General features: G+C 36.8%; 1 protein-coding gene across 1 annotated transcript in view; it reads left to right on the top strand.

Moving 5' to 3' along the window:
- The first annotated feature begins 227 nt into the window (after positions 1-227).
- The window catches only part of LOC149792293 (ciliary microtubule associated protein 1A-like), a 49,835-nt gene continuing 23,861 nt past the window's right edge, over positions 228-26,201 (top strand). Inside the window, exons 1-3 of the mRNA XM_089970858.1 lie at positions 228-373; positions 12,612-12,773; positions 23,108-23,220. Coding sequence (XP_089826984.1) covers positions 12,632-12,773; positions 23,108-23,220 — 255 coding nt within the window. The 5' untranslated portion in view covers positions 228-373; positions 12,612-12,631. The remainder of the gene's footprint in view (positions 374-12,611; positions 12,774-23,107; positions 23,221-26,201) is intronic.

Here is a 26,201-nt window from a genome sequence, read left to right on the forward strand (position 1 = left end):
CCTATGATCAGAAATATCTCCTGTGGTGATCTTCACTGGGTTTGGGACTTAGTTCATTATTTGCATCAGAAATAGAGCATGCTTTATACAGAATATGCAGTAATGTTGTATCAATTTACGTGAAGCAGAAAATTCAGTTTATTTTTGCGTGTATTTACCGAAATCGCTTTTATTTTTTGTAGTAACCGTTTACCAATTATTAAGGGACGTAACTCTTAAGTCTCTTCCACTCAGAAATGAGTCAGACTGTTGTTGCTAATCAGCTAGGACACAACAAACAGAACCTTATTCTACACAATAGCCGCTAAATAAGCTGAAAAACACCGGAACTTGTGAAGTTTGAAAGCACCTCTGCATTATTACAAGTTCTATCGTAAGTAAATTTTGGTATCGACCAGAAGGTGTGTGAACTGAACTGTACACGAAACGACTGCTTGTATTCCCAGTTGAATAGGTGTGGATTGTTTACATCCGACTATAGGACTCTATTTTGATCGACAGGTATACAGTTGAAGTATACTGAACAAGAGCTTCAGTGAAGACCCAGTTAAATAACAAAATTTTTTTTTTTTTTTGAGAAACCGTCGCAGTGCTTTTGGCTGGTATTTCATTATATATTCTTGTAAACTAATACCAAAAATAGCATTATTTTAAGAAGTATGAACGCGGAATAGGATATACGAGTATTCTGTGGAATGTATCACAGTAATAAGAGAATATATCCAGCTATCATAAATACCGGTTGTATGTATGTATGTATGTATGTATGTATGTAATATTTGTTAACGGCACATCAACACAAAAGTGGCCACGTAGTGCCAACAAAAGGTTGTATTACAAAATTGCAAAGACTCGATTTAGGCTAAGATTTCTTTTAATCATAATATATACCACATGTACTTCTATAGTTGCTTCACGTTTAGCAGCAGAGAGGGCGAACAGACTCTAATTGACTCACTCGTTATTCGTAAAAAAGAGGCCTTCCTGGAAATCGTAAAAAAATTGTAGCGAAAAGAGATTGCGGTGACTGAGTGCCGAGTAGGAGACGTTCACCCTCTCTGCTGCTATAGTTAAATAAAATTATAACAAATAATTCCAGAGGGAGGGCGAACAGACTCTAATTGACTCACTCGTTATTCGTAAAAAAAGACCTTCCTGGAAATCGGAAAAAACAAGGCTTCGAATGGAAAATCGTAAAGAAAAAAGGGATTGCAGTGACTGAGTGCCAAGTATGAGACTTTACCTTCGTTGGAGCTATTAATTCAAAAAAAGTTATGTCAAATAATGGTTCATCCGGAATCTTATACTGCCCGGTTAGCTCTAGAGCGACTAGAAGCAGTTAAGAAATTTCTTCCCGTAAGAGATTCTTTCAGAAAAAACCTACAAAAAACGGCAAGAAACTCAACTTGAATACGCAGAAGGTACAGAACAGTTATTAAAACCTGTTACTAAAGTTACTGAAAGAGTTTCAACAGCTACTGAAGGTCTTCTTCCATCAGTCAAACAAACCGCTGAACAAATTGCAAAGATAGCTGCAGCTCAACCTCAGCTTGAAGATGAAGGTGACGAAACACTTAAAGGTGCTGTTGGTGAAAAACCAAAAAAAAAGGAAAAGGAAGAATTGATTTTAGGAAAAAATTTACTGAAAAAGGTATACAAGAAATTCGAAAATATAAATTGAAAACTTCACAGGATAAAGCCAAGTTTGGTGAGTTTGCCGCTAAAAATTATTATTCAAGAGATAAATTTTTAAAACCCGAATACGTTAAAAAAAGTAGATAGTGGTACATGGAACGACTGGGTGTTTAAAATAAATCAAAATGTTGATTATGTAAACAGACAAAAAATATTCATTATAAAATGTATTCAGCAGAAGCAGAAAATCGTAAAACACTAAAAGAACAAAGAGAGCGAGAAAAAGAACAACAACAAAAAGAAAGGGGACAAAAACAAAAGGAAAGGGAGCAAAAACGAACACAAAAACAAAAAGGGAACAAAAACGAGTACAACAACAAAAACGACGACAAGAACGACAACAAAAAGTTTCCCAGCAAGAGCCTACCTATCAACTTCCTCCTCCATTGCAACAAATGGAAAAAGAATCGACTGAAGACTTTTATAAACTATGTGGAGAAACTACAGAAGAAGAATCTTACGATGAGCCTGACATTGGTGTTACTAGTAGTGGTTTGGGAAGTAGTCTTGTTACTTGTCCTAACAATATTCTCAATGACGTGCAACGGTTAGAAGTTCTCATAGGTGGAGCGCGTGCTGGTAATAATTCTCCGGAAATAATTAATGAAGCAGCTGATATTTGTCGGCGATTATTTCAAGGCGGTATCAGGGATATTAGCGTTTACCGAGAACTTATCAATGAACTCGTTGATGATTACAGTGATTAGATAAATGGCAAGTAAAATAAGATGATCATACACAATAGTCAGCGTGGACCTGTAATGGTCAGAGCAGTAAACTCACGATTACCAACCTACAGTGTGTATTACGGAGATGGACTTGGTGATGTTGTTCAGGGATTATTCAGAAGGTTAGCTCCAAAAGTAGCACCTGTTGCAAAACAAGTATCAATGAAGGCTATTGACGTTGTTCGTGAAAAAGCTCCTGGTGCAATTGTCAATGCTGCTGGTAAGGCGTTCTCGGCAATCAAAGAAAGACTAGCACGATTAATACGACGAAAATCACAGCCAGTAAAATGACCAAGTATTGAAGTTATGCCTGCAAATGTCAGTAAAATAATAAATCAAGCTTCAAATCAGAAACTGGCAGCGCTAGCAGATCAAGGACTCGGTGAATCGGGGGATAATATTTCAAGTTTAATATCTGCAAGCGGAGTTTCCTGAAGAGGCTATCCACGTGTTAGACGAAAATGATTATAATAAAAATGTTTAAGCGCATATCCGACACAGCATTTTACATGGAAGCACCTGTCCTTAAAGATGAGTCTGTGCGTGATTATCAGTTTTATTCTTATGACGCACGACTACCAAATCAGCGTGGAAGAATTGAACTGCAAGTTCATGATACAAGTAGATACTTTTTATCCGCTGAGGCTTTCACTGAGATAGAAAGTGAAATTATAAAAACAGATGATACTGTATATGCAAATGGAGTAAGAGTTGGCTTTGTCAACAACGGCGTCATGGCATTGTTTGATAGCGCCACCTATATGATCGATGGAAAAAATATCGAGACGATTCAGCAAGATGTTGACGTTGCGACAACAATAATAGGATTGGCAAGATAGTCTGATGATTATACAAAATCAGCAGGCCCCACAGTGATGTTTATGAAAGACAATTCTGATCACGCAGACAGCAGACCGTATAGTATAAGACGACCAAGAAATTTTGCCAATAACGCTGACGCTGATGTGTGGTCGGTGATTCATGATGGTAATCCTGAATTTAACCTAGGATTTACAACACGTCGATCATTGTTGGAGGGAGATCGTAGAATTTTTTCATGAGCAATTCCAATGTCGCATATCTTTGGATTTTGCAGAAATGTTAGAAAAGTTTTCTTTGGAGCTAAACACACAATTGCTCTTGTGAGAAGGGATACCGACAACAACGCTATCTGGAGACCTGCTGGTGATGCTGGTAAATTAATACTAACAAAACTTTCGTTATGGATGCCGGAAATGACACCAACGATCGCAGAAGAAGAGCGACTATTATCTTTTATGGACACAGGTGGTAAATCTCTGTTGTCCTGGTTGACAACAACCACGGATAGTATACAATCTAACATTAACGGGCAATTTACATGGCACATAGCATCACAGCAAAGTGTTTCTGCACCACGACATATATTTATTTTCAGTATGATAATCGATTGAACTCGCAAACTCACTCCCATATGATATTTGACAAACTTTGTGTTACCGAGGTTTCTTTACGGATAAACGGACAACAAGAACCAACAGAAAACATATCATATAGCGCGTGTATACCACCGGTTAATGGCATTTATGGGACGTGATCAAAACGTAGATACTGGTTTAAAAATATCACAGTTAGATTATATAAATCTGTATCCAACCTATTACTTTTCGCTGGAACATCTTGATTTATCAAAACAATCTGTCGTTGATATACACTTTAGAACTCAGGTAACACAACTTCCTGTTGTCGCGGCTGGCCCACCAGTTGTTCATGGTTCTTACAGAGCAATTGCAGTTATACTTAGCGACAAAGCAATATTACTTGAAGGTGGTAGTGGTTGACTGAGAGTCGTTGATGCACCAGTGGAAAATCTTTAATCCACGTTATTTAGAAACACGAGTATTTTATAAAAATGTCAGACCATCATGCTAGTGTCAGTCTGACTCCTGGTCAGATCAAGAAGGTACAATCCACATCAGCAAAAAAAGTGTGGGACCACAATAATGCTAAAGCACAATCAAATTACAGGCGGTGAAAATAAACTGTCGTTAACAGCGCGCAAACTTAAACATCTCAATGATGCTAAACAATCCAAGACTGGAATATGATTTAAACTTTCTGCTGGTGCTATCAACAACATGGTTAAAACCGGAGGAATATTCCCACTTCTCGCGGAAATACCAGCATTGATAGCTGCTGATGCTCCGGCTGTTGCAAAAGCTGCTGCGTTAGGTGGTGTTGAAACCGCTGCTGGAATGGCATTAAAAAAAGCAACGGCAAAGGGAGTAAGACGTCCAGGAACTTATCTAGGAAAATGTCATAGACTTCCGGGAACTTATTTAGGACGATCCGTTCAAGGAAAAGTTTTGAGACTTCCGGGAACTTATCTACGTTGAACTCACAATGGGGTTTTACACCAATGTCAAATTCTGATTTACTTGATGCGGCTTAACAACTCAAAATAAAAACCTTCAGAGGTTTTTTATGCGACATCAATTACCACAACAACCAAACAACGCTGAAACAGGTATTATTATCTCGATTCACGTGTTGGACCCAGTACTTATTGGGTAGCATACGCGATTGACCCTTGTGGAATTGTTTATTTCGATTCATATAGGTTTGCTCCATCGCAGGAATTTTGTCAAGTATGTCAAACAGTCAACGATTCCGGTTTGGTTCTCAACGGATAACATCCCAGTGTTTACTGACGTCGGTAGAATGAGATATTCTTCAAGTATATCGTTTACAACCATCAGACATGCAATCGCTAATCGTTTAACTAATACAGGCGACACAATGACATGTGAACTCAGCATGAGCGGAAATAAAATAATAACGCTTGGAGACCCAACATCCGACGAAGACGCGGCAACAAAAAATATGTGGACGTTAACTACTGTACCGTAGATAATACATTATCCACGTTACGGGCCGAGTATGACGTTCATTTGAATATGTTCACGAATCTTCGTAGAAATTTTAGAAAAATTAATGAAATCGCAGATGTTTTCTTTGGTACTCCATTGACAGCTGACATGAAACTCTCTGATATCAACACGAACGTTGATACAATTAAGAAAACACTCGAAGACATCGTAAGTGGAATTTCTGATATCGTTAACAAAATTAATCTGATTAAAATTCCTCACAAACAGATCACCAACGTAGTATATACACAGTGTCATCCCTGTTCGCAACATGGTCGCAGCAAAATAAAACTCTCAAACATACTGCAACAGTTACTGGTGTGTATAGACTGTCTGTGTTCAGTGCTGCAAAATGTGAGATGTTTACAACGTATCCCTGGCGGCATTCAACCGATCCGTTTTCCGGGCTTGCGTCTGTTGTGTTAAATAGCGGAACCGAAGAAATATTTATACTGTAAGCAGCTGATAAGAAATTAACCGCAACATCTTACTGGTGGTGTCTGAAATTTGTTGCTGAGACGCCTCAATTGGTTACTGCGTAAAATAATAATGGCGTTGACAGAATCAAGTGTTCAGAAATATAGATATGATCAAGTACGTGAATGGCAATCAGCGCTAAAAACAATAATCGACAAATATACCGTGAAAGTAAATAAGTACAAGCGGCGTGCAGTTGCCATTGATGTTGTAGTTTATTCAGTGTCTACGGTAGTTGCGTCCACTGGTATAGTGTTATCAGCGCTGACTCCGATAACAGTAGCTGTAGCAACAATATGTGTTTCATCATCAGCAGCAATTGCAGGTGTTTTTAATATTATCGCGAAAAAGATATCCACGTGCACGAATACAAAATTGCACGATTATGTTACGCGGTTACACACGGCAACAGCAGCATATTCTAAATTATCATCACTGATATCATCCAGCCTCGACAACACAACAATATCAAATTTCGAATTAACCAACAAGATATACAATGAAGTAATTGATTCAGAAAACCGCCATTTGAAAGAAAATGAAAACAATAATGACCGAACTACTTCATCAAATAGCCGCAAACACAGCGCCTTAAAAACAACAATGATATCGACAAGCTCAACGAACGCTGAATTCAGTAAAAGAAATCGCTCTTGCACAGTTGCGAGTATGCCACAGTTGGCCAAATATCAGATCAAAATCAAAATATTATTACAACCAAATAATTCGCTGGTGTTTGCTAAAGAAAAATAAACCAAATGGAACCCCCGACTGGACCATCGTTGGAATACCGACCGGCAGTTATCAAATCGAACAGATCAATGATGAATTTGCACGCAGAATAAAAAATATCACAGGTCGGGAATCCGAAATAAAAATAACAGTTCATGAACCAACATTATCATCTGCAATCGAGATAACCTCTCCCGATTCCGCCGCGGATATCTATCAATCATCGATCAGAACAGTGTTAGGTTGGCCTGATGTTGGCCCCACCACCACCACCACCAGCTGAACCAGTGCGGGATGATTTTACGACGGATAATGCTTCATATCCTAAGGGAGAAAAAGATTTTCTTAGAGACTATTTAAAATGGTTTGGTCCTAGTGGAGCAACCGGATTTATGAGAAAAGATTTAAATATTACAGCATTTAGTCTTTCCAATAATGAGTTTATTTGGGCGGACCCTCAAGGTGCAGAACTTGATGGAAGGAGGATCATGGGTTTCATCGAAGCGACTGTTAGAGATTCATATGAAATAGCATTAAAAAGGTTACGCCGGTATTTCACAGAATACCTCATTGATATAAGATCCCCCAAAATCAACCCTGGAGGATGCAAAATGCGCCTGCCACGTGTTCACATGGCGGGAAGATGTGTTTATCTGTTGAGTTTCGAAAACCCCAATAAAGAAAATGTGTCCTATAGTATATATACTGGACTGATACTTGGAAATTCAAAGACAGGCATGACTTATATTCTTAATTTTTCTTAATTATAATCGCAGAAAAAATGTAGATGAACCAGAAAACCAGACGGATTCAGTAAAACATATATATCGTCTGTGAATTTTTTAAATTTATCCCAATAATCAATTACACCTACCCGTGTTGACAGTCATTGATAAAAATCTACGGGAAGTAATCGGAGATAGACCATAGTTATTTTACTTCCGTGGTAACCGTTCCCACAAAAAAATATTTCTTACAGGTTTCTGAATGGACAGAGAAAAAGACTAAACGAGGAAAGAATGATAATTTACCTTCGAGTCTATTTTACATTGAGAAACTGTAAGCGGCTCATTGATTTTGTGCTTGTGTATACAACTATAGTGATAGTGAAACTAGGATGCGGTTTAATCTGTACAGGAAACGAGGATAACTCTGTCAACCGCGTTACATATCCTCGGTAGATTTGTCTACGTTCATTGCCCGAACATGACGAAATGAGATCCAATTTTCATACTTGTTTGAAAAGGCCGATTTTTGTATTTTATCTTCGACTCTTTGTACGGAAGGCTTGCAGATGTCAAAATACTTGGCAGGTGCGGTCATTGACTTAAATATTAGTTCGTCGCTGGTTTCTATATTGAAAGATTTAGCTCCTTAGGGTGTGGACCAAGACTCCCCCTCCTCACACTTTGCAAATATTGACCGCAGAATTCCTTCACGCATGATTTATTACAAGGAGTTGAAGACCCTATCATCAACCACTTGCACTGATTTCTTATTTGAGCCATCGTATATATAATATTTTTTATTTAAATACTTGCCTGAAATATAATATGGAAGAGTTTGAGAGATTATCTACAATCCAGCCTTGGAAAACATCCAGATTCGATCTTGACAGAAGAACCCCTGACTTGCGGAGGCGAACTCTGGCTGATCCGACTATTAATCTGATTAATATTATCAGGGATGCTAAAAAAGAATTTCGTGATGATGGGGCATCTTACGTATGGCCAACATTCAAAACTGTACGCGTCGCTGACGAAGTCAATGACGACGAAGGCATTGATGCTACAATGAACGATAAGGGAGCGGAAAAGATAATCGATTACCTCTGCGATCAGAAATATTTTTTTCAGAATAAAGTTTATTGTGCTAGCAGAAACAGATTCCGCTGAGTGGATTATCCGTGACAAACGTGACCCTGTCCTTGCAAATGGAAAAACCGCTGTGTTAAGTAAAAATTCCAAGCCAGGGATGTTGACCGGGATTGATAAACCATATTACGCTCAAGCGTATCAGGTAACAGCGATTGTTTATGCAATTTCTCAGCTAAATGATAGACCCATCGTCGATGATCTTGCACCAATGAGATTTTCATTGTTGACAGAGTCAAGGCTGAATTGTGTAGCATAACGAGTAATTGAGCATTTTACAAATGCGATGCGTGGAAATGGGTTAACTGATCTAAAACGTAAAAAAATAATTGAGTGGAATGAATCGGTTAAGGATACCGGAGCTACAATAAATGATGTCGCCGACTTATCAAGTAAATTAAAATTTCTAAGAGTAGTAAAATCATTAACCGGAGAGGTTTATATAAATCAAAGAATAAGTCGAGGGGACCTCCTTTTGAAACTATTGATCATAGCGCACACGCGTGGACCAGCGCATTCACAATATTTCCACGAGATCGAACTGCAAGATTTTACCGAGGAGGTATGTTTGATGTTATTCACGAAATAAGTAAAAACGATCCTGTGTCATTATGGTTATTTTCAAGTTCAGATGATAAAAAATGTAATCAATTTGTACGACCTAACGGCGAAATATATCGTAAAGAATCTCTTCATGAAGAAATGAAAAATCTTGCGCATAAATTTCCAACAGAGAATACTGAGCAATTATTAAAAAATTGTTTTACAGTTCCGTCAGTTGCTTCCCACGCTGCCAGAGAGAGAAATTTGTGGAAGCTAACGCGATTTGAATTTCTTAAAGGATGTTCAGTTAAGTTGTTGCGAATATGGCCATGGTGGTTTGTGGAATACCAAGTCAAACCGCGTTGACGTTATTTCATTTAATATGGCCGCGTATTATCCGACAAGTTTTCTTGGAATGGGTGAGTGCGCCAAGTATTTTAAAAGTTTTGGAGACCCCAGGCATGAGATGACCAGAGTGGCAGTTAATGGACCACTACCTGATTTTGTTCTGACAGGGTTTGCTTGTGTTGTATCGTTCGAAATATCTAAAGGTCTTCATCCGATCTGTTATGTTTTTGTTTAGCAGTCATTTTTCAGAAAAACGCTGGGTACCAATAGTTTTATTAGGATATATGATTTATAGTGCAATACTGATATCGTTGAGGTCAATGAAGCTATTATATCATATCGGAAACAAACCGATGTTTGGTTACAATCACCAAAACCACTCCCTTATCCTACTGACCTTGACGACCTCGATGCGCGATTAGACATTTTCGCGAAAAATACCACCGAAGAAAGCCACGTTGAGGAGTAGTTGAATCTAATCTGTCGATTGCAGGTCTACCCGTGGATCTTACCACACTGGAAATTTTGTATGTTGTAATACTCCAGATAGGATCAGTTACTCTTTTTTTTAGCCACCTTCAAGTTCACCAGGTTCATATAAATATCTTACAGTCACATTACCTAATACTGGCTGCATTGAAAAATCACGTCGTTGTACTGGAATATACGCGCTTGTAATTGCATTATTAGGCTTCATGTTGGTTGTTCGAGTAATTTCATTATTTAACGCAGCTATCACACTTGGTAATGTTGCAACCCACTCGCGAGATCTCATATCTTGAATTATTTCCTTCGCGTATTGATATCCAAATAACCGCTCAGCAGGTGTTCGATTAAATCGTTCAACAATTGCCTGATCGCGGTGAATTGCAGTATGTTCTCGTCGTATTTTGACATTATGTTGCTTCATCAGCGCCCTGAAATTCTTTGCCAGGATCAACCTGTAGCAGCTGTGGCCATCGTAGACCACCTTGTGGTCCGAGTCCTCGTTGATAAATTCGTTTAAACGCAGAAGCTACTTCAGCAGCTGTCTTTGTCGATAACGGCTCTGCTTCTTTATATCTACTTGCAACATCAATAACACTTAGCGCGTATTTGTACGTTACTCGAGGTCTAGTATCATGTGGTAAAATAAAATATCAGCCTGATCTACTTCATTAGGGACGCTGACATCAAAATGCGCATATTGTATTGTTTTAGGTGGTGGTAAATAAATTTGCCATATTGCCTGTCGGGCTAGCCATTTTTCAGCAGTAGAACGTCCGATCCCTGCTGCATCAGCGAGGTTACTAATCACTACTTTACCTTTCCAGTATCCTCTTGGGAATAATAAATCGACTCCATTATTTTAATAATCGGACGATTAGTTACCGTTTCCTAATACAAGCTTACCCTTCATTGCAGATCTCACAAACCATTTAGCTATTGATTCTTTGAAAGATTTATTTTTATGGAATTTAGCGCGTGATTTAATTTCACATCTGCGATGTGCCGCTGATGAAGATCTTTACTTTCATAAGCTACATCATGAGCGTGACACGCTTTATCAATAGCATTTATTGGATACTCACCTGGTTTTGGTTGGTCTTGATTGTCAAGTCTGATATCAAGTCGAGTTCCAGGGCCACAGTAATTATATTTTGGGAGGTGTTTTTCTCCTGGGTACTTAGCCCATGGTGTTTTTGGTAGTCTGGCTAACTGGGCGGCAATAACACCTCCTCGCTTTTTTTTTAAAACTGACTTGTCAGCGGGAATAAATTAAAAAATGTTTGTACCGCATCGTTCACACTTACCTGTAACTGCTGACCTGTTATTTTTTGTTGTAATAGTTGTTAGATCACTTGTGGGGGTACGCGCCCTGCATTTCACACAAAATAAATCCATATTATTTATTATATTTCTATAACATGGAGGTCACTGACTTTTCGGCGGTAAGAAAACGAGAACGAGTTAAACATCATGCTGCGCAACCAAATTCTATCCGAATGATTATCATAGGTCCGTCTGGATCTGGTAAAACGTAATTGTTACTTAATTTAATAATGAAGTGGATGACCTGCGACAAGTTGTATTTGGTAGCTCCGTCAGTTGATGATCACCGATGCTATGATGTACTTAAAGACTTTAATGAAAAGGCAAGAGCGTTAAATGAACGCGGTTATGATGTTATTGAATTTATCAGTGACATCATTGAAGCACTGTCTGTAGATGATATTGATGGGTTTATTAACAATTTAGTTGTGTACGATGATGTGATGTTGGATAAACAGGCAAACCCTGCTCGGTTATTTTCTCGAGGAATACATAAAAACACAGATGTGATTTATGTAACCCAGCGGTATGCACAGATACCAAAAGTGATCTAGGATAACTGTAATATTCTTGCTGTGTTTAACGGAGTTGATACACACACGCTGAAAAATATTCATCAAACCTGGTGTAGCTGTGATATGGATTATAATCTTTTAAAAGATTTATTTAGTTATGCTCAGTTATCGCCGCATGGTTTTATAACGATAAACTTGCATGACCCACGGTCACGATATCGAGTCGGTCTTGATACCATTTTTAATTAATAGCAGCAACGAGGGTGAAGTCTGATCCTTGGCACTCAGTCACCGCAATCCCTATTTTCTTTAAGATTTTCCATTCGAACCCTTTTTTGCGATTTCCAGGAAGGCCCTTTTTTTTTACGAATAACGAGTGAGTCAACTAGAGTCTGTTCGCCCTCCCTCTGGAATTATTTGTTATAATTTTATTTAACTATAGCAGCAGAGAGGGTGAAGGTCTCCTACTCGGCACTCAGTCACCGCAATTCGTTTTCGTTACGAATTTTTTTAACGATTTTCAGGAAGGTCATTTTTTTTACGAATAACGAGTGAGTCAATTAGAGTCTGTTCGCCCTCTCTGCTGCTCGTTTACCTGTAAATAATAATGTACTATACATAGTAACGTTATTCTATGTAATATATGGTACCTACATCATGTCATTTGCCTTTCAAGCTATTCTAAACTACGTTTTCACTGTTATTATGTGTTCATATCCGTTGTTGACCTTTTCGTATGCCTGCACATCAACTGTCCGCGTAAGGACCAGTAGCTAGATCAAGGATATATTTTAGTCTGGCTGCATTAGGGTAGGTATACATGGTGTATTTGTTGGTGCCTTTACTGTTACTGAATACTGAATATGGATAAAGCCTATATTGCAACAGTAATTATTAATTATTGAACTGCCTTACTACTGAGTGTGAGAATCGAAAAAAGCATCTTACTAATACATTTTGTATTTGCATGATACAAAGTGGAGGAAAAAAACCCAGTCATGGTGTATAACTACAAGAAACAACGCAGTCCAATTGTACCTATGTACACCATCCTTTGCTCAACTGACGGTGTTCTTGAGAAAAACGGGGGAGAAACAAGAGCAGCAAAGCAACAAATCAGAAAGATTGAAGATACACCAGGTAAGGCTTAGAACAACGCTTATAGGTATCACGCGATGTAGGTTTAAACATTCTGCTTTGGAACGTAAGCAAATCATAAAAGTGGCAGAAAATAAGTTACATCTGTGGACGTAAAATCCTTTATTAATATGTTTAAAATTGAGAAAAGAAATCGTATAACCTTGCATACGTAATGCTTATAACCATGCGCTAGTCATATGTAGTATTTTGAGCATAAAGATTACCATTGTTACACATCACTTATTAAGTTGCAATACGCCGATAGGTGCAGATACAACGAAGAATTTGAATGACGGTTATTTACCTAATTTCGGTGATTCATTATCCTATATAGCTAAATGTTGCCAAACAATTATAATGTTTAGTCCATCATGGGAGCAGTCATTGTTTACATCCTACCAAGCGATATGCTGTCCGAATGGTTAATTGATATGACATCATCCTGGCGCTGAGTCAAATTATCCTTGCACCATCCTTCAATGTATATTTGTAAACCTTCAAATCTCGATCCAAAACGTACACACATCCAGGCATATAAACAATATAGGATTAAATGATCATGGTTGTGTATTGATTGATGTGTAAATTTTACCTAATCACTCACAAAGTATATAAAGTCCGAAGGACTTTGTTAGCTTTGTGAGTCTGAGTGACTTAGTAACACTTTACACATCGATAAATAGCCAACCATGATCATTCAATCCTTATAATTCCAATTTCCTTCTTTTCTGTCATCATATCAGCAGATTACATCAACAAAGGATTCACTTTTAGGTATATCCAAGTTTTCTTTCATTAGTCTTTTCACGGCGACAGAATACATAGCCCCATCTTTGCCAAGCGTCGTCAATTCTTTCTTTGTAAAATAGGGTAGAGTGTCAGAGCGGGTCATGCCAGTGATCTAGGGAGCTTGTTACGATCATTTCAAAAAAAAAAAAAGAAAAAAGAAATTAGTTGATGATATTTAACCCAGGCTTTTTTTATTTTTAACATTAAGCTTGCGTATGGCTATGTTGTTATAGCATCCGTTATTCTTGCTTTGTACGCATTTAGATTTTTCAAAAGCAAAATCGTGTGTACATATAGTAACATCCCTTGCTCTTCAGATGGCCCTGACCTTTAATAACAGCTGATAGAACATATTGTCGAGGCACAATGTAATACATTCTGAAGATTAGCGTGTATATCCTGCCATATGCCCTCGTTGGCAAAAGGGTGACTGCTGAAGTGCAGGAATGACCGTGCAGTTACATTGTTTTAACTTCTAATTGGTGATTTTAATCAGGTGTTGCAAATTTTGGACATGGGTGGTGCTTGCTATTATGATGGTGTAAGGCGTCATTATAGACGAAGATTCAAATACAATTACCTGGGAATTGGGAATCAAATTTCGTGAAATTGACCCTTCCTAATTTCTTAAGAAGAGATTCTTTGGATAATTTAGGTATACATGTTTAGTCATTTGAGATATGAATAATTCTTTGTATTAGGTGTTTGGGTCGTGTTTTGTGGTACATTGGAATAAAGTACTAATCTTCGGCTTGGAGAGGCTTATTGATGAGTCAATCAAATGTGAAACAAGGAAAACCATGCAAGTGTGAAATTAGCGTTTCATTGTGTGTGCTCATTAGGTGATTAGGAGAATATAATTTGTAGTTTTTAGACGTTTACTAAATAATCAGTTGACAACGAATGTTGCCTTGAAGTCCTTGGAAATAAGGAAACAGTGGACTAAAAGTCAGACTCAAGCAGTTAGTGAGAACATTTGCGTGTAACAGTAATGTAAGCTTGATTTTTATTCCATTGTTTTTATCTACACGTGACGTTGATTTTAAATTCGGATGGTTGACAGTCTTCTTCTTCAAATCAGTTGAAAGCCCAAATGCCGCCGTTACGTGCAGAAAGTCCTATGTGCTAAATCATCTGAATAATACTAAATCTTGAAAGATGTTGGGCCTAAAAATCGTTGGGTTCCATTAAAACAATATAATACCGATGTTTCATCACATATTGAACTATGTAATTTCCCCCTCGATCTGAAACACCTGCCATTTTCCACGTGTACGAATTAATCCGATGTTGATTGGCAACATCCGTGCGTCAACCGATTACAGTCAAATGCTGGCAGACAAAATTTGATGATGTCTCTGGTGTAAACATAACAAGCTAACACCATACCATGTTAGACTGTCTTCAGCCCAAGTTCGTCCTTCAATGTATATTCCAGCGCCCCACCAATATTCATCTGAATCCTATTTTTATCTAATACACGATTTTTTTTCTCAGATCCGCTGAAAGAGCGGGCTTGCCTCTCTTCAGTTGTCTCTCGAATCAATTTGTGCGCCATGCGCGAATGTTGTTATTAGATTAGACACTAACGGAATTTGTCGAACATATCACATCACTACTTTTGGAGCACCTTGGAAAAAGATCGGAATTACGAGCGACTTCGTCGACTGAATTAAGGGGTGGTACCTCTTAATTCTAAACTGAATATTTGAACATCGTTTAAACCTAATATCTTGATTATTTCAAAGAACGGTTTATGTCAGATAAATTTTATTTTAATCAAATCATTTCCTTCCTTCCAAACTTTAGTTAGATTGGAAAAATTATGAAATTTATGATAAATGACGACATTGGGACTTTGAAGGAATTATGTCATCCCCCCCCCTTCCACTCAGTAAGTTTATAGTCAACCATGGTCGGCAGTGGCCAAAAATTTACGGAATTCGCTTGTTAGGTCTGCAAAGAATAAAATATAATTAGCCACAACTAACATCAAATTTTTTAAAAACAAAATTGCACAGTTTTACATCTGCGAAAATTACCCATTTTTACAGAACGGTTATGATTTATTTCTGATCATAACCCTATAATAAGTACCATAGATACGAATGAATATAAATTCTTTTAAACAATTAAACATTCCATAACATTATAATATATAATAGAAGGAACGCACAAAAATATTGCAAAAATATCGAGTCTAGATTGAACTTTATCGTGAAAATCTCAAACATTAACTGGTTCCTATACTTTATAGAAGTCTACGAACACAGACGATGCTTGCCTATAAGGAAAGACAGTCTTCTGATTCTCGATGAATGAACTGATTTTGCGTAAGCTTGCTTTCAATTTTGAACGTGGTAACACGACCAAATATGGACATTCTTCTAGATACTTGTGTTCATTCATTTCGAATCAGAACGAGGCTCTCGTCCTTTCCTACGGAGAATTCTGTTGCATCGGCTTATTCGTTTAAAAAAAAAAAAAACAATGCGCGAAGCTTACACATCCATTAGGAATTTAGGAAGTTGCCTGTTCAGCAGCTTCGCGCCAAGTCTAAAATTTTCTGACATTTCGATACAAGAGAAATTTATTTTATGGATTTTTGCACTTGCTCGTAAATGCGCAATCGTTATTAAAATAATATACAGTTGTCGTACAGAAATAGATCTCAATATATATATTAGTGGAAAATTACTTTCAATATAATTTAATGAAAAATTACTTTTATACAATTTAGAGAAAATTTCAATCTTAATACTGTAACGTCGCCCTCTTAACCTGAGGGGTGGTTAATTGGATTTGGCTGACGTTATCTAGAGGATGACCTCTCTCGATATTATAGCCCGGCGGGAGTGAAAGAAGAAAATAATTTCAATAGAGAACTGAGCGGTAATACTGGGAAGAAATAAAGCAATATGAGACCCTTTGACAAGACAATAACACATTTAATCAGAACAAATTAATAACAACAATTCTAATTCAAGTTAGATTATATCAATATAATTTAACAGGAGTGTCCAATTTGGATTTATTTCATCATCATAACGAGAGGTGAAAAGAGCGCAATGTCCACGATTGATTTGCATCCCTTTCCTCCATTGAACGTATATCAACGTCCTCCTAGTTCATCAACTTCCTAAGCTCTATGCTTTGCCCCTTAATGGACTTCCTGGTCCTTTTATTCTGATCTCGTCCTTCTTTTTTCTCGGACGTCTGTCTTCAGACTGTCCCGTCTCTCTCCCTGAAAGCTGTTCCTTAAAGGACAAAATATCCCTAAATTTCTGTATACCCCACCCTCTAAGACGTATATAAAATTTCCTCACGTTACTCAGAGCATGTTGGCTACCCAAACACTGCGTAAATTCTGACTTAGTACGGTAGGACATTGTCCTTGCTTCAAGCGGCAGGTCTTAAATTACCACGCGAGCGTCTATCGAATATTACCGTATTTCTATTACATATGCTACTACACGTTCGATTACTATTGCATGAAATTCACAAATTGTAACTCACAGCAATCCTTAGCCTACAAGATTATTCAAACATTACAAAATCTGATATAATCAGGTAAGTATCGTTAACTCACGATAATCTGTGTCGTCCTAACAAACAAAGGAAATTATTTCATATAAACCTATTAAATATTACACATATGAACGCATGCAATCAATTCTACCAATGAACTAATAGCTGTAATATTAAAAGGTAAATTGCATAACAATTTTAGCATCAACACGTTCCATGAAACTGAATAAAAATAAATTGCATAACAACTTTAGCATCAACACTTTCCATGAAATTGAATGCAATAAATTGCATAACAACTCTAGCATCAACACATTCCCATGAAATTGAATAAACGATAAATAATTTGGAAACCTAGTCACAGCAAACACAATCGCATAAAACAACTAATCAAATAATAGAATAGTACTTGAAACTAAAATTGCGTACCTTATTATTGTTCTCTTTCAGAACTTGTGCGTGGTAGGACTAAAACCTGTCTTTCTTTTTACAAAACAGCCACCTGGTCCCTTTCTTGTTTAACGTGGAAAGCACTATTCTCTTTAGGCTTCCATGCAGTCAAGACTATTTTCCTCTTTCAGGAAATTTCAGACTAAAGAATTCGACTAAGGTCGTCATTTTAAATTCTGATTGTTTCTAAAGTGTACGCATTAATTTATTCTGCCCAATCATAGGAAACCGTCCCTAATTCTTCCCAAAGAAAAATTCCTTTCATCGGATTTCGACAGCTGGGAATCTGTGGATGACGGTGCGTAACAATTTCCTTTTGAAAAATGATAAGTTGACATAGGTTCCTATAAAGCGGTTTAAGTTGGTAGCTCAAATGTTTACTTTCTAAGGAACAGCTCTGGTGGCCTAGTGGTTAGAGCGTCCGCCTCGTATGCGGGAGGTCGTGAGTTCGATCCGCGGCCAAGTCATACCAAAGACTTACAAAAATGATACTAACAGCTACCTCGCTTGGCGCTCAGCGTTAAGAGGTTAGTGTTAGGACTGGTCGGCCTGGTGTCAGGATGACGTGACTGGGTGGGACATCATGCTACATATCTGCGGCATGATGCCCCGGTGCTAGACATCACTATAAACTGTCACACTTCAGACCTCGTAGCGATATGACTGATTTTTTTTTAAAGCTATGTTAAAAGTCCAAGTCTCTCTCTCTCTCTCACACACATACACACACACACACACACACACACTTTCTAAGGACCGTGTCAAGAGACCCCGGTCAATTTCACCGAGATGGAATGCTGCCCCTTTGAAATTTACACTGACATGGGGGGGGGGGGGATGAACGAAGAAAGATTGAAGTGACCCTTCACAAAGACTCTTCTGGCTTAAATGCGAAAAAAAATGTAATGCTCAATGCATTCAACTTTAAAGTTCACTGCAATTCAGAATTCGACACTTCACAAATACTCTTACTCAAAGTTTCTCTCCTAATAGAGTTATTGTGTAGTCTAACTATCGAATAATAGTGATGCAACATTACTCAGATAACAAAAGGTAACATGTATGTAAATAAAGAAGGATTACATAATTTATCATGATTAGTTTTATGCAAGTAAAATGAGGGATAATCAATGTTGTCCAAACATACGCTACAAAGTTGTGCTCATGTTTCAAATAACATTTGTTAACCATTTCTTTGCATCAAATTTCTACTACTATTGAGAAAAAAGCGTGAATTCACTAATGTTTTTGATATGACTCATAACATTGTGTTTTGTTGTTGATTTTCACGTTATTTGTAACATTTCAGTACATGGAATCTGACATTGTGTAAACAAAAGAAATGTGATACTCATGTATATCAAACTTTTCAATTCATACCACGTCAGCATTGTATCTAATAACTTCATAAAAAATATTAAAACATAAATACGCGAAGTAAAATCAGTGAATGTTATGAATTTAAAAAGATTATTGAGCCACGAAAGACCACTTTGAATAAGTAAGATAGACATTGATCATATTAATTTCAAAATAATTCAAAAGTCGTATCTGTATTTGGTACAAACTATGTTTGGGTATTGACTTCAGTTTTTAAAACTTGTATTACCAAAATTTAGAGAGAAAACATTTCCAAATTAAATTTGTGTTGGGTCAATGTTGAAAAATATGACAAAAATAAAAAAGAAAAGATAGAAAAGTAAAATTATGCCTATCTTCTCTTTCGCGACAATATAGACAATACTCTTTTCATATACAATATCCATATTTAGGTATGATCATTTGCATACATAATTGATATTATATAAGCAATGAAACATTTGACTTATTCCATCAGCATTCAGTATGTCACCAATTTGTAAACTTGCACACAAACAAACTGGATGTAGGGTTCCAAATGTAAATGTTTCTAGAATGAGTTGCTGATATTTTTGTCGCTGTTTACTGCTTACTGTATCACCTGCTTACTGCTTACTGTCACCTGCTTACTGCATCATACATCAACAAATTGCTTTGTCAGAATTCTTGTTCTCGTGTCCAACTTTTCTTTTCATCCTTTTTACTTCAATTCACGTCAAAACTGTGACTTGTCTAACTTTATACTTCAACCAAAATAATTCAGATCTTCAAATGCTACTCTTTCTTCACGTTTTCACTAATTTCTACAGCTCTACTCTACAACACTACACACTACTCCCTCACTATAAAGTTGCTAATGGAAGCCATACAGGTGGACGATCTTACAGGTGAGGTTACGTTATACTACGTTATTGTACATATGGTATTACTATAAAATGGCATCCATGACTATAAACAACGTATTAAATAAAATGCATTTTACTGAGTTGTATTATTCTGAAGTGTCAAATAGTGGAGTACCATTAATTGTAAAATAAACCAACGCTAACAGTATGGAATCATATTTGCTATTGTCTAAAAAGCTGCCTAATTTGTTTTCATGAAACACGGTTATATATATTATGGGTTTGTCTTCCGTTGTCATTGTTGGTCCTGTGAGATAGTTAAATTCTGTTCTGAATATCACGAAACACGGTTATATATATTATGGGTTTGTCTCCTGTTGTCAGTGTTGGTCCTGTGAGATAGAGAGTTAAGTTCTGTTCTGAATATCTTGTCACCAAGTCTCCAAATATAGAGTAATTCCACTGACAATTTACTTGTGTAAGTGCGAATCGCAATTAACCCGCTATCATACTTTTGAGCATTAATAAGCTGTTGTCAAGTGTCATTCGAACTACTCATGTGTTTCAGTCGCTTACTTATGACCGAGGTTGTTCTCCATCAATCTCTGCATAAGACCAATGGATCTCAAGGGTATAAATACAAGTCATGTGCTGTGTTCCGGCAGACACATTCTGACCGGCAGCGATTAAACACGAGAAGTAGGCATAGAAGAGCCAATACAACTGCGGTATGCTTATTATACAGATCACAATATACTGCAACAGAATAAAACAATCCACACTATATAATATTCCAAATTATATTAAATACACGAACAATATATTCTTCATTGTTGAAGATTGACGATCCGGTAGAAGTAACCTTGCTATATGCTGCAGGAGAGCTATTTAACTGTTTGCAATCATCTATATTGACTCGAGTGACAAAACAATAATCTAGTATTTGTAGGTTACTGCATTTGTATGGGAAAATATGAACAAGTTTTTTGGATGGATATACTGCATGACCTTGGAAGTGCAGTATATCCATCCGAGAAAACGAGTTCATATTTTCCCATACAAATGCAGCAACCTTTTTATTATATGCTCATTTTCTTATTCTACCTAAGGCTTAATTATATAAACAAAACTACACCACAAGAAACAAAGTAACTAAATTTATGCCACATTCCAAACTAGATACACAGGCGCAGATTCATCAGAACACAACAACAACATTATTAATGTGCACTTAACTCCGTCCATATAAATTTGAACTTAGTCACGTGCTAGACATTACTTGCGATAGGAAAAATGGCGTTTTGGTCTACTTAAAATTGAAATTAGATTGATATTGTGAATGAATGCGCATTGCAACAACTTTTCCATTTAGTCGTGGAATGAATAGATTTTGATATATTTGGCGATTTCTGCTAAATTTCGTGATAATGACTGGATTTATCTGTGTCAGTTCTACATGAAGTACATCTGATTTCATCAGCAAGGGAGCAGCGTGTTGACATCTGCAAGTGTGTTTCTGTTCTGTCATTGAATGTTTGAAATCATAATGTGGGAAAAATATGAAGTCTTTCAATTACAATTATCAAAACGACGCTATGGAATATAATGTTTATTTCATTATGAGTGCAGTAAGGAGGATGTAATTGCACTTGGAATATAGTCGAAATTACAGTACAATTTCGAAATGTGGTCAAGCTTGAGAATTCATGACATGGCTCATGTAATTCGGATTTGCAGAACCATGAAAGTATATCTTGAGGAAATTCAGAATGTAAAACTGTAAGTATATATTTTGCTATTATTATTACCAGCTAAAGAAGACAGTTTATACCTTGTCAGTTGCATGTTATTTGTAGGGACCCAGCAATTTTATGACCTGTCTGGTGTCTATCGCTAGCTAAATCCGAAACATTGTCTCAAAAAAGGTAACGTGGCATGTGGCAAAGCAGCTGGTATGTGGAAGTCCACGAACTATCTGCTTTAGTTCATTCAGAAACAAATTTAATCAACCACAGCGTAAAGCGTCTACTACGTGAGTTTACATGGTTTGTTTATAAAGTAGTTTCTAATACACTATTGGGTACACGTGTCGTGCACGTGAGTGCAATATGAAGTGCACATGAGTGCAATATTGTAAAACACTGCACGATTCTGACAATGTAAAGTTATCGGAGAACCAAAATGAGCATATAATAAACTGTTATATCTTAATCCATACGGAAATTCCAATAGAAACATATATTAAAATGCCAGTACTGTTACTGTGGTAAATAACTCAACAGGTATAGAAGGGATCACTCATTGTAGTGTTCATACAGGAAGTATTCATTATCTACATGTTACATTGAAGTGACCTTTAGTTAGCTATAAAGAAGAAAAACAAATATAAACTTATTTTTAAGGTATCAACGCATTCTAGGATATAACTATTATACTAACTGGAAAAGCATCTGAATGGTGTCATTTTTCATGTGTTTTATAATTCAATTTGTTTCATAATGTACTCTTTCCTGAGAAATACATTGATCGTATTTTTGTGATTATTTTGTTATGTACGTTCTTTATTTCACATTCAGCCACACACGTCACCTACATTTATGTAAACAAAGAAGAATGTTAGGTGTTTTTATAAAGGGAAAGAACATATACAACATTTCATTGGGATCTATTTCATAATAATTTTGATTGGATTGCTACAACTGTATTCCTTATTTATTCTTGCACAGTTAATTTTTTTAATCATTATTAGCGTTTATTAAATTGCTGAAACTTAAATAGTTCTTCTGTTTTTTGATTACAATCCTAAGTTGATATCAAGTCAAAGCTGGCTTGGTGCTTAAGGAAAGCTCGGGACGTTTCAATGGAATATCTGGGTAAACATTATACTGAGACCTATTGGCATTGAATACAATGACAGAGATGAGGAAACACTATACTCAGAGCTATTGGTATTCAATACAATGACAGAGATGGGTAAACACTACTTAAAATTGTACATTTGTTGTACATTTTACCTCTTTTAAATACACATACCCTTACTACACCGCACTAAAGAGTCCACCTCACTCCACGAGAGGACAAAAGCTGCAGGTATTCAGGTGACAACAGTTGTTAAAGGAAAAACAATTTTTAAAGACATGGGGTTAATTTAGCTTCTTAAAGCAATACCCATTTGGAGAATTACAATTTGCCTTTTTGAAACTGATTGCCTTCTCTTATTATTGAGATTAGCAAATATATTTCTTTGCAAATTTACAACGCAAACAGGGTTAATCTCAATTGATACTCGGCCTACAATTTGCCCATAAAGTATAAAAGTAATAGACTTCTTAATCTCTTCTTATTGAATTTTTTTCTTCATAGCCCCTAATAGCTATTCACTCCCATATATGGTTGGCAAAAGAACTCCATATTGGGGATACCGGGGATACTGGGGAAGGCCATACATTGGTAGTATCTATGAGGACTCGCCCAAGGTAACTTTAACGTAAAAATTAATTGCTTTTTATGCCTCTGTATTTTTACTCATGCACACATATGTATGTATGTATGTATGTATGTATGTATGTATGTATGTATGTATACTTTGATAGCAAAAGCTTCCTGAGAGGTTTGAAATTTATTGGAATAAATGATTATAAAGCAGGGTCTATTCTGGAGATAGAAATAATATAGGCGAGATATGATGTAAACAAAGGTAGGACTGCATACAAAATTACGTATATTTGCAGTTAATTAAGTATTGACTGTATTATATATATATATATATATATATATATATATATATATATATATATATATATATATATATATATATATATAATTTCTTTACAAACATTAGTGTTTCCAGATCGTTGGAAATAAGAAAATACAGTAGTAGTTTGTAAAAATGCCTGTCTGAGTTCGAAACACGATGTTTCATCATAATAAGTTTATTTTGACAGTATGGTAACCGTGCTGTTATAACACCCCCGTGTGCTCGGAACGGCCACCCGACCTCACAAAATCCTTGACTACCGCTTTGGACGCCCTAATTTTGTTTAAACGCTGGAGGTGTGTATTAATTCCAAAAGTTGATCTTTTGATGCAGCACGTGCTGTGTTGTATAATGAGATCCTTATCGTATAATGTTCTTGATCATATAATTATTTTTGTTGCTCTGCCGTGAGTCAAGCCCTATCAGGCCCTGCACTATAACCTTAGAGTTAAATCAACAGAAATATCGATGTTTAAGAGGTAAGTGTTAATGATGGTATCCTGGAGATCCTTTCGGTTTTCGATGATGACATGTGTGATATACATAGTCTCGGACATATTATATCGTTATGATTGTGATAATTTTAATAACTTTTTAAAGTAAGCACTAGTCATGCATGATCCACGGTGCCTTCGAATGAGATCTGAATCGTACCTGATTTTAACAATGCCGTGTTTGGATAAATTATTTTTCGTTGTTCTGGTGTCAACAAAATTTGCATGCGCGCTATCCCGATCGCTTTTTGTTAAAGTGAATTCTAAACAAATATCCACGTTATTTCTGAACACGGTGGCGATCGCTTCGTCGAGCGTCGCATGATTTTGCAATATGACGTAGGTGATATAAGTGTCCTCCGACATATTTTTATTTTTATCATTACTATTAAAATAATAATAATGGATTTGCATCAACAGCTGAACGAATTCATGTCGAAGTATCACCTAAAACAAAAAAAACTCCTGAATGGTATGATCTGATGACGACAACGATCCCTGGGTCTGATTTAACATCAGTAATAGAATGGTGTCCTTTTTTATATTTTATATCGACTCGATCCTGGGCAAAAAAAAAATTATCCTCTAAAACTATTTCTGCGTCATTGCCCTTCTTGTGCTAGTCTTTATTTGAACCAGCACTCTGCAAATACATAAAAATATCTATTCGATCGTGGACAAATATTATCCTCTTAAACTATATCTGCGACATTGCCTTGCTTGTGGGGTCTTTATTTGAACAAGCACTCCGAAAATACGCGGTAATTATGTTTTAAAGTAAAATCATAGGATACGAAACTTGCATCTATGATATTCCTGGCTTTAGGTACTCGCCTGATGGTTACATCGTCGTGAAAGATGATTGTTTTTGTTAGAATTTAAATCCTTTTGTCTGACGCGCAGGAACCATGCCCCAACACTGTCCGGTCTCCTGGATCGCCTCCCAGGTACTCCCAAGTATTATTACACAATGCAGTTTTCCGCAAATGCTCTTTTAGCCAACTTGATTTTTCACCGCATTAGGATCAGCGCTTCCACAACCGTGTTTTTGGTTGTTACAAGGATTTTATGTTTTGGAAAGTATGATGATCGAGTGGATAACGGTAAAGCAGACGGAAGAACGTTATTGTTTTCGCTAAACCAAAAATTAGAATCCGATATGATTTTATATACCAAAGAATTTGAAACTCCAAAATATGACGAATTACAAATGATATGCTCCGAGAAAAACATCGCAGCTTACATATGCTTTAAGCTGATTGCGCTGCACAAATATTACTTGGAACGTAACGAAAATTATCGTCGTGTGAATGATTTCGCCGTTTCGAGGGCTCACGAAAAAAATGTGGGCAATTAAACAAGTGGAATGAAAATGCTTATAAATAGCAATGGTAAACTGGCTTGTACGCACCGTCTTTGACCAATATGAAGCGACCGAACATATTGACGTTTGTCATGTGAGAACGAAAAAATTTATTTGCATTAGGGATTACCAATACTGGTTATTCCCTTATTTGCGTGTGCGGTGAGGGAATCCAACGTGCGACTGTTATAATTACCATTTTGTATTCGAGACACATCAAGGAACCATCGCGGCCATTTTATATGGTAGATCATCTTAATGGAAACAAACTGGATAACCGCATTAAAATTTGGATTTAGTGAGGCAACGTGAAAATGTTCATCGTAGACGGGGCCCGGAAACATTTTTGTCCTGATCGCCATGTGATCGTCACTAACACCGAATCTAATGATGAAATTGAATTTTCATTCATAAACACAACGTCTAATGTTCATAATATTAACCCAAAAGAGTTATCAGGTCTGCACTGTCAAAATATCTAAACGTGAGACTTTCTTTCCGTTGAGCTTAATCCACAGAAATTTTTTGTCGTAGGATTTCTCAATGCGCGCCACGGATATCGGCTGTCTTTTTTGCTTCTAATTTAGGTTCTAGCCTTTTTAACATCGTTTGCATGACCAATCCACATTCTAATCAACTTAGCAAGAAAGGATTGGCTGTACCCCCAGTGGATACAGCACCTGCCGTCGTGATGGCAAGCGGAACTGCTGATAGTACCAGTAAACCTGGCGTTAATATCAGTAAGCGCGGTGGTAAGAGCGGTAATAAGACTTCAATTCTTTCCTGTCTTCCTGTGAAAGATTTTCGTCAATATGATTAAAATCTAACACGGTCTTCATATTG

This window comes from Sinohyriopsis cumingii, chromosome 9, assembly GCF_028554795.1.
Source record: "Sinohyriopsis cumingii isolate HCF-2022 chromosome 9, ASM2855479v2, whole genome shotgun sequence".
Taxonomy (NCBI): domain Eukaryota; kingdom Metazoa; phylum Mollusca; class Bivalvia; order Unionida; family Unionidae; genus Sinohyriopsis; species Sinohyriopsis cumingii.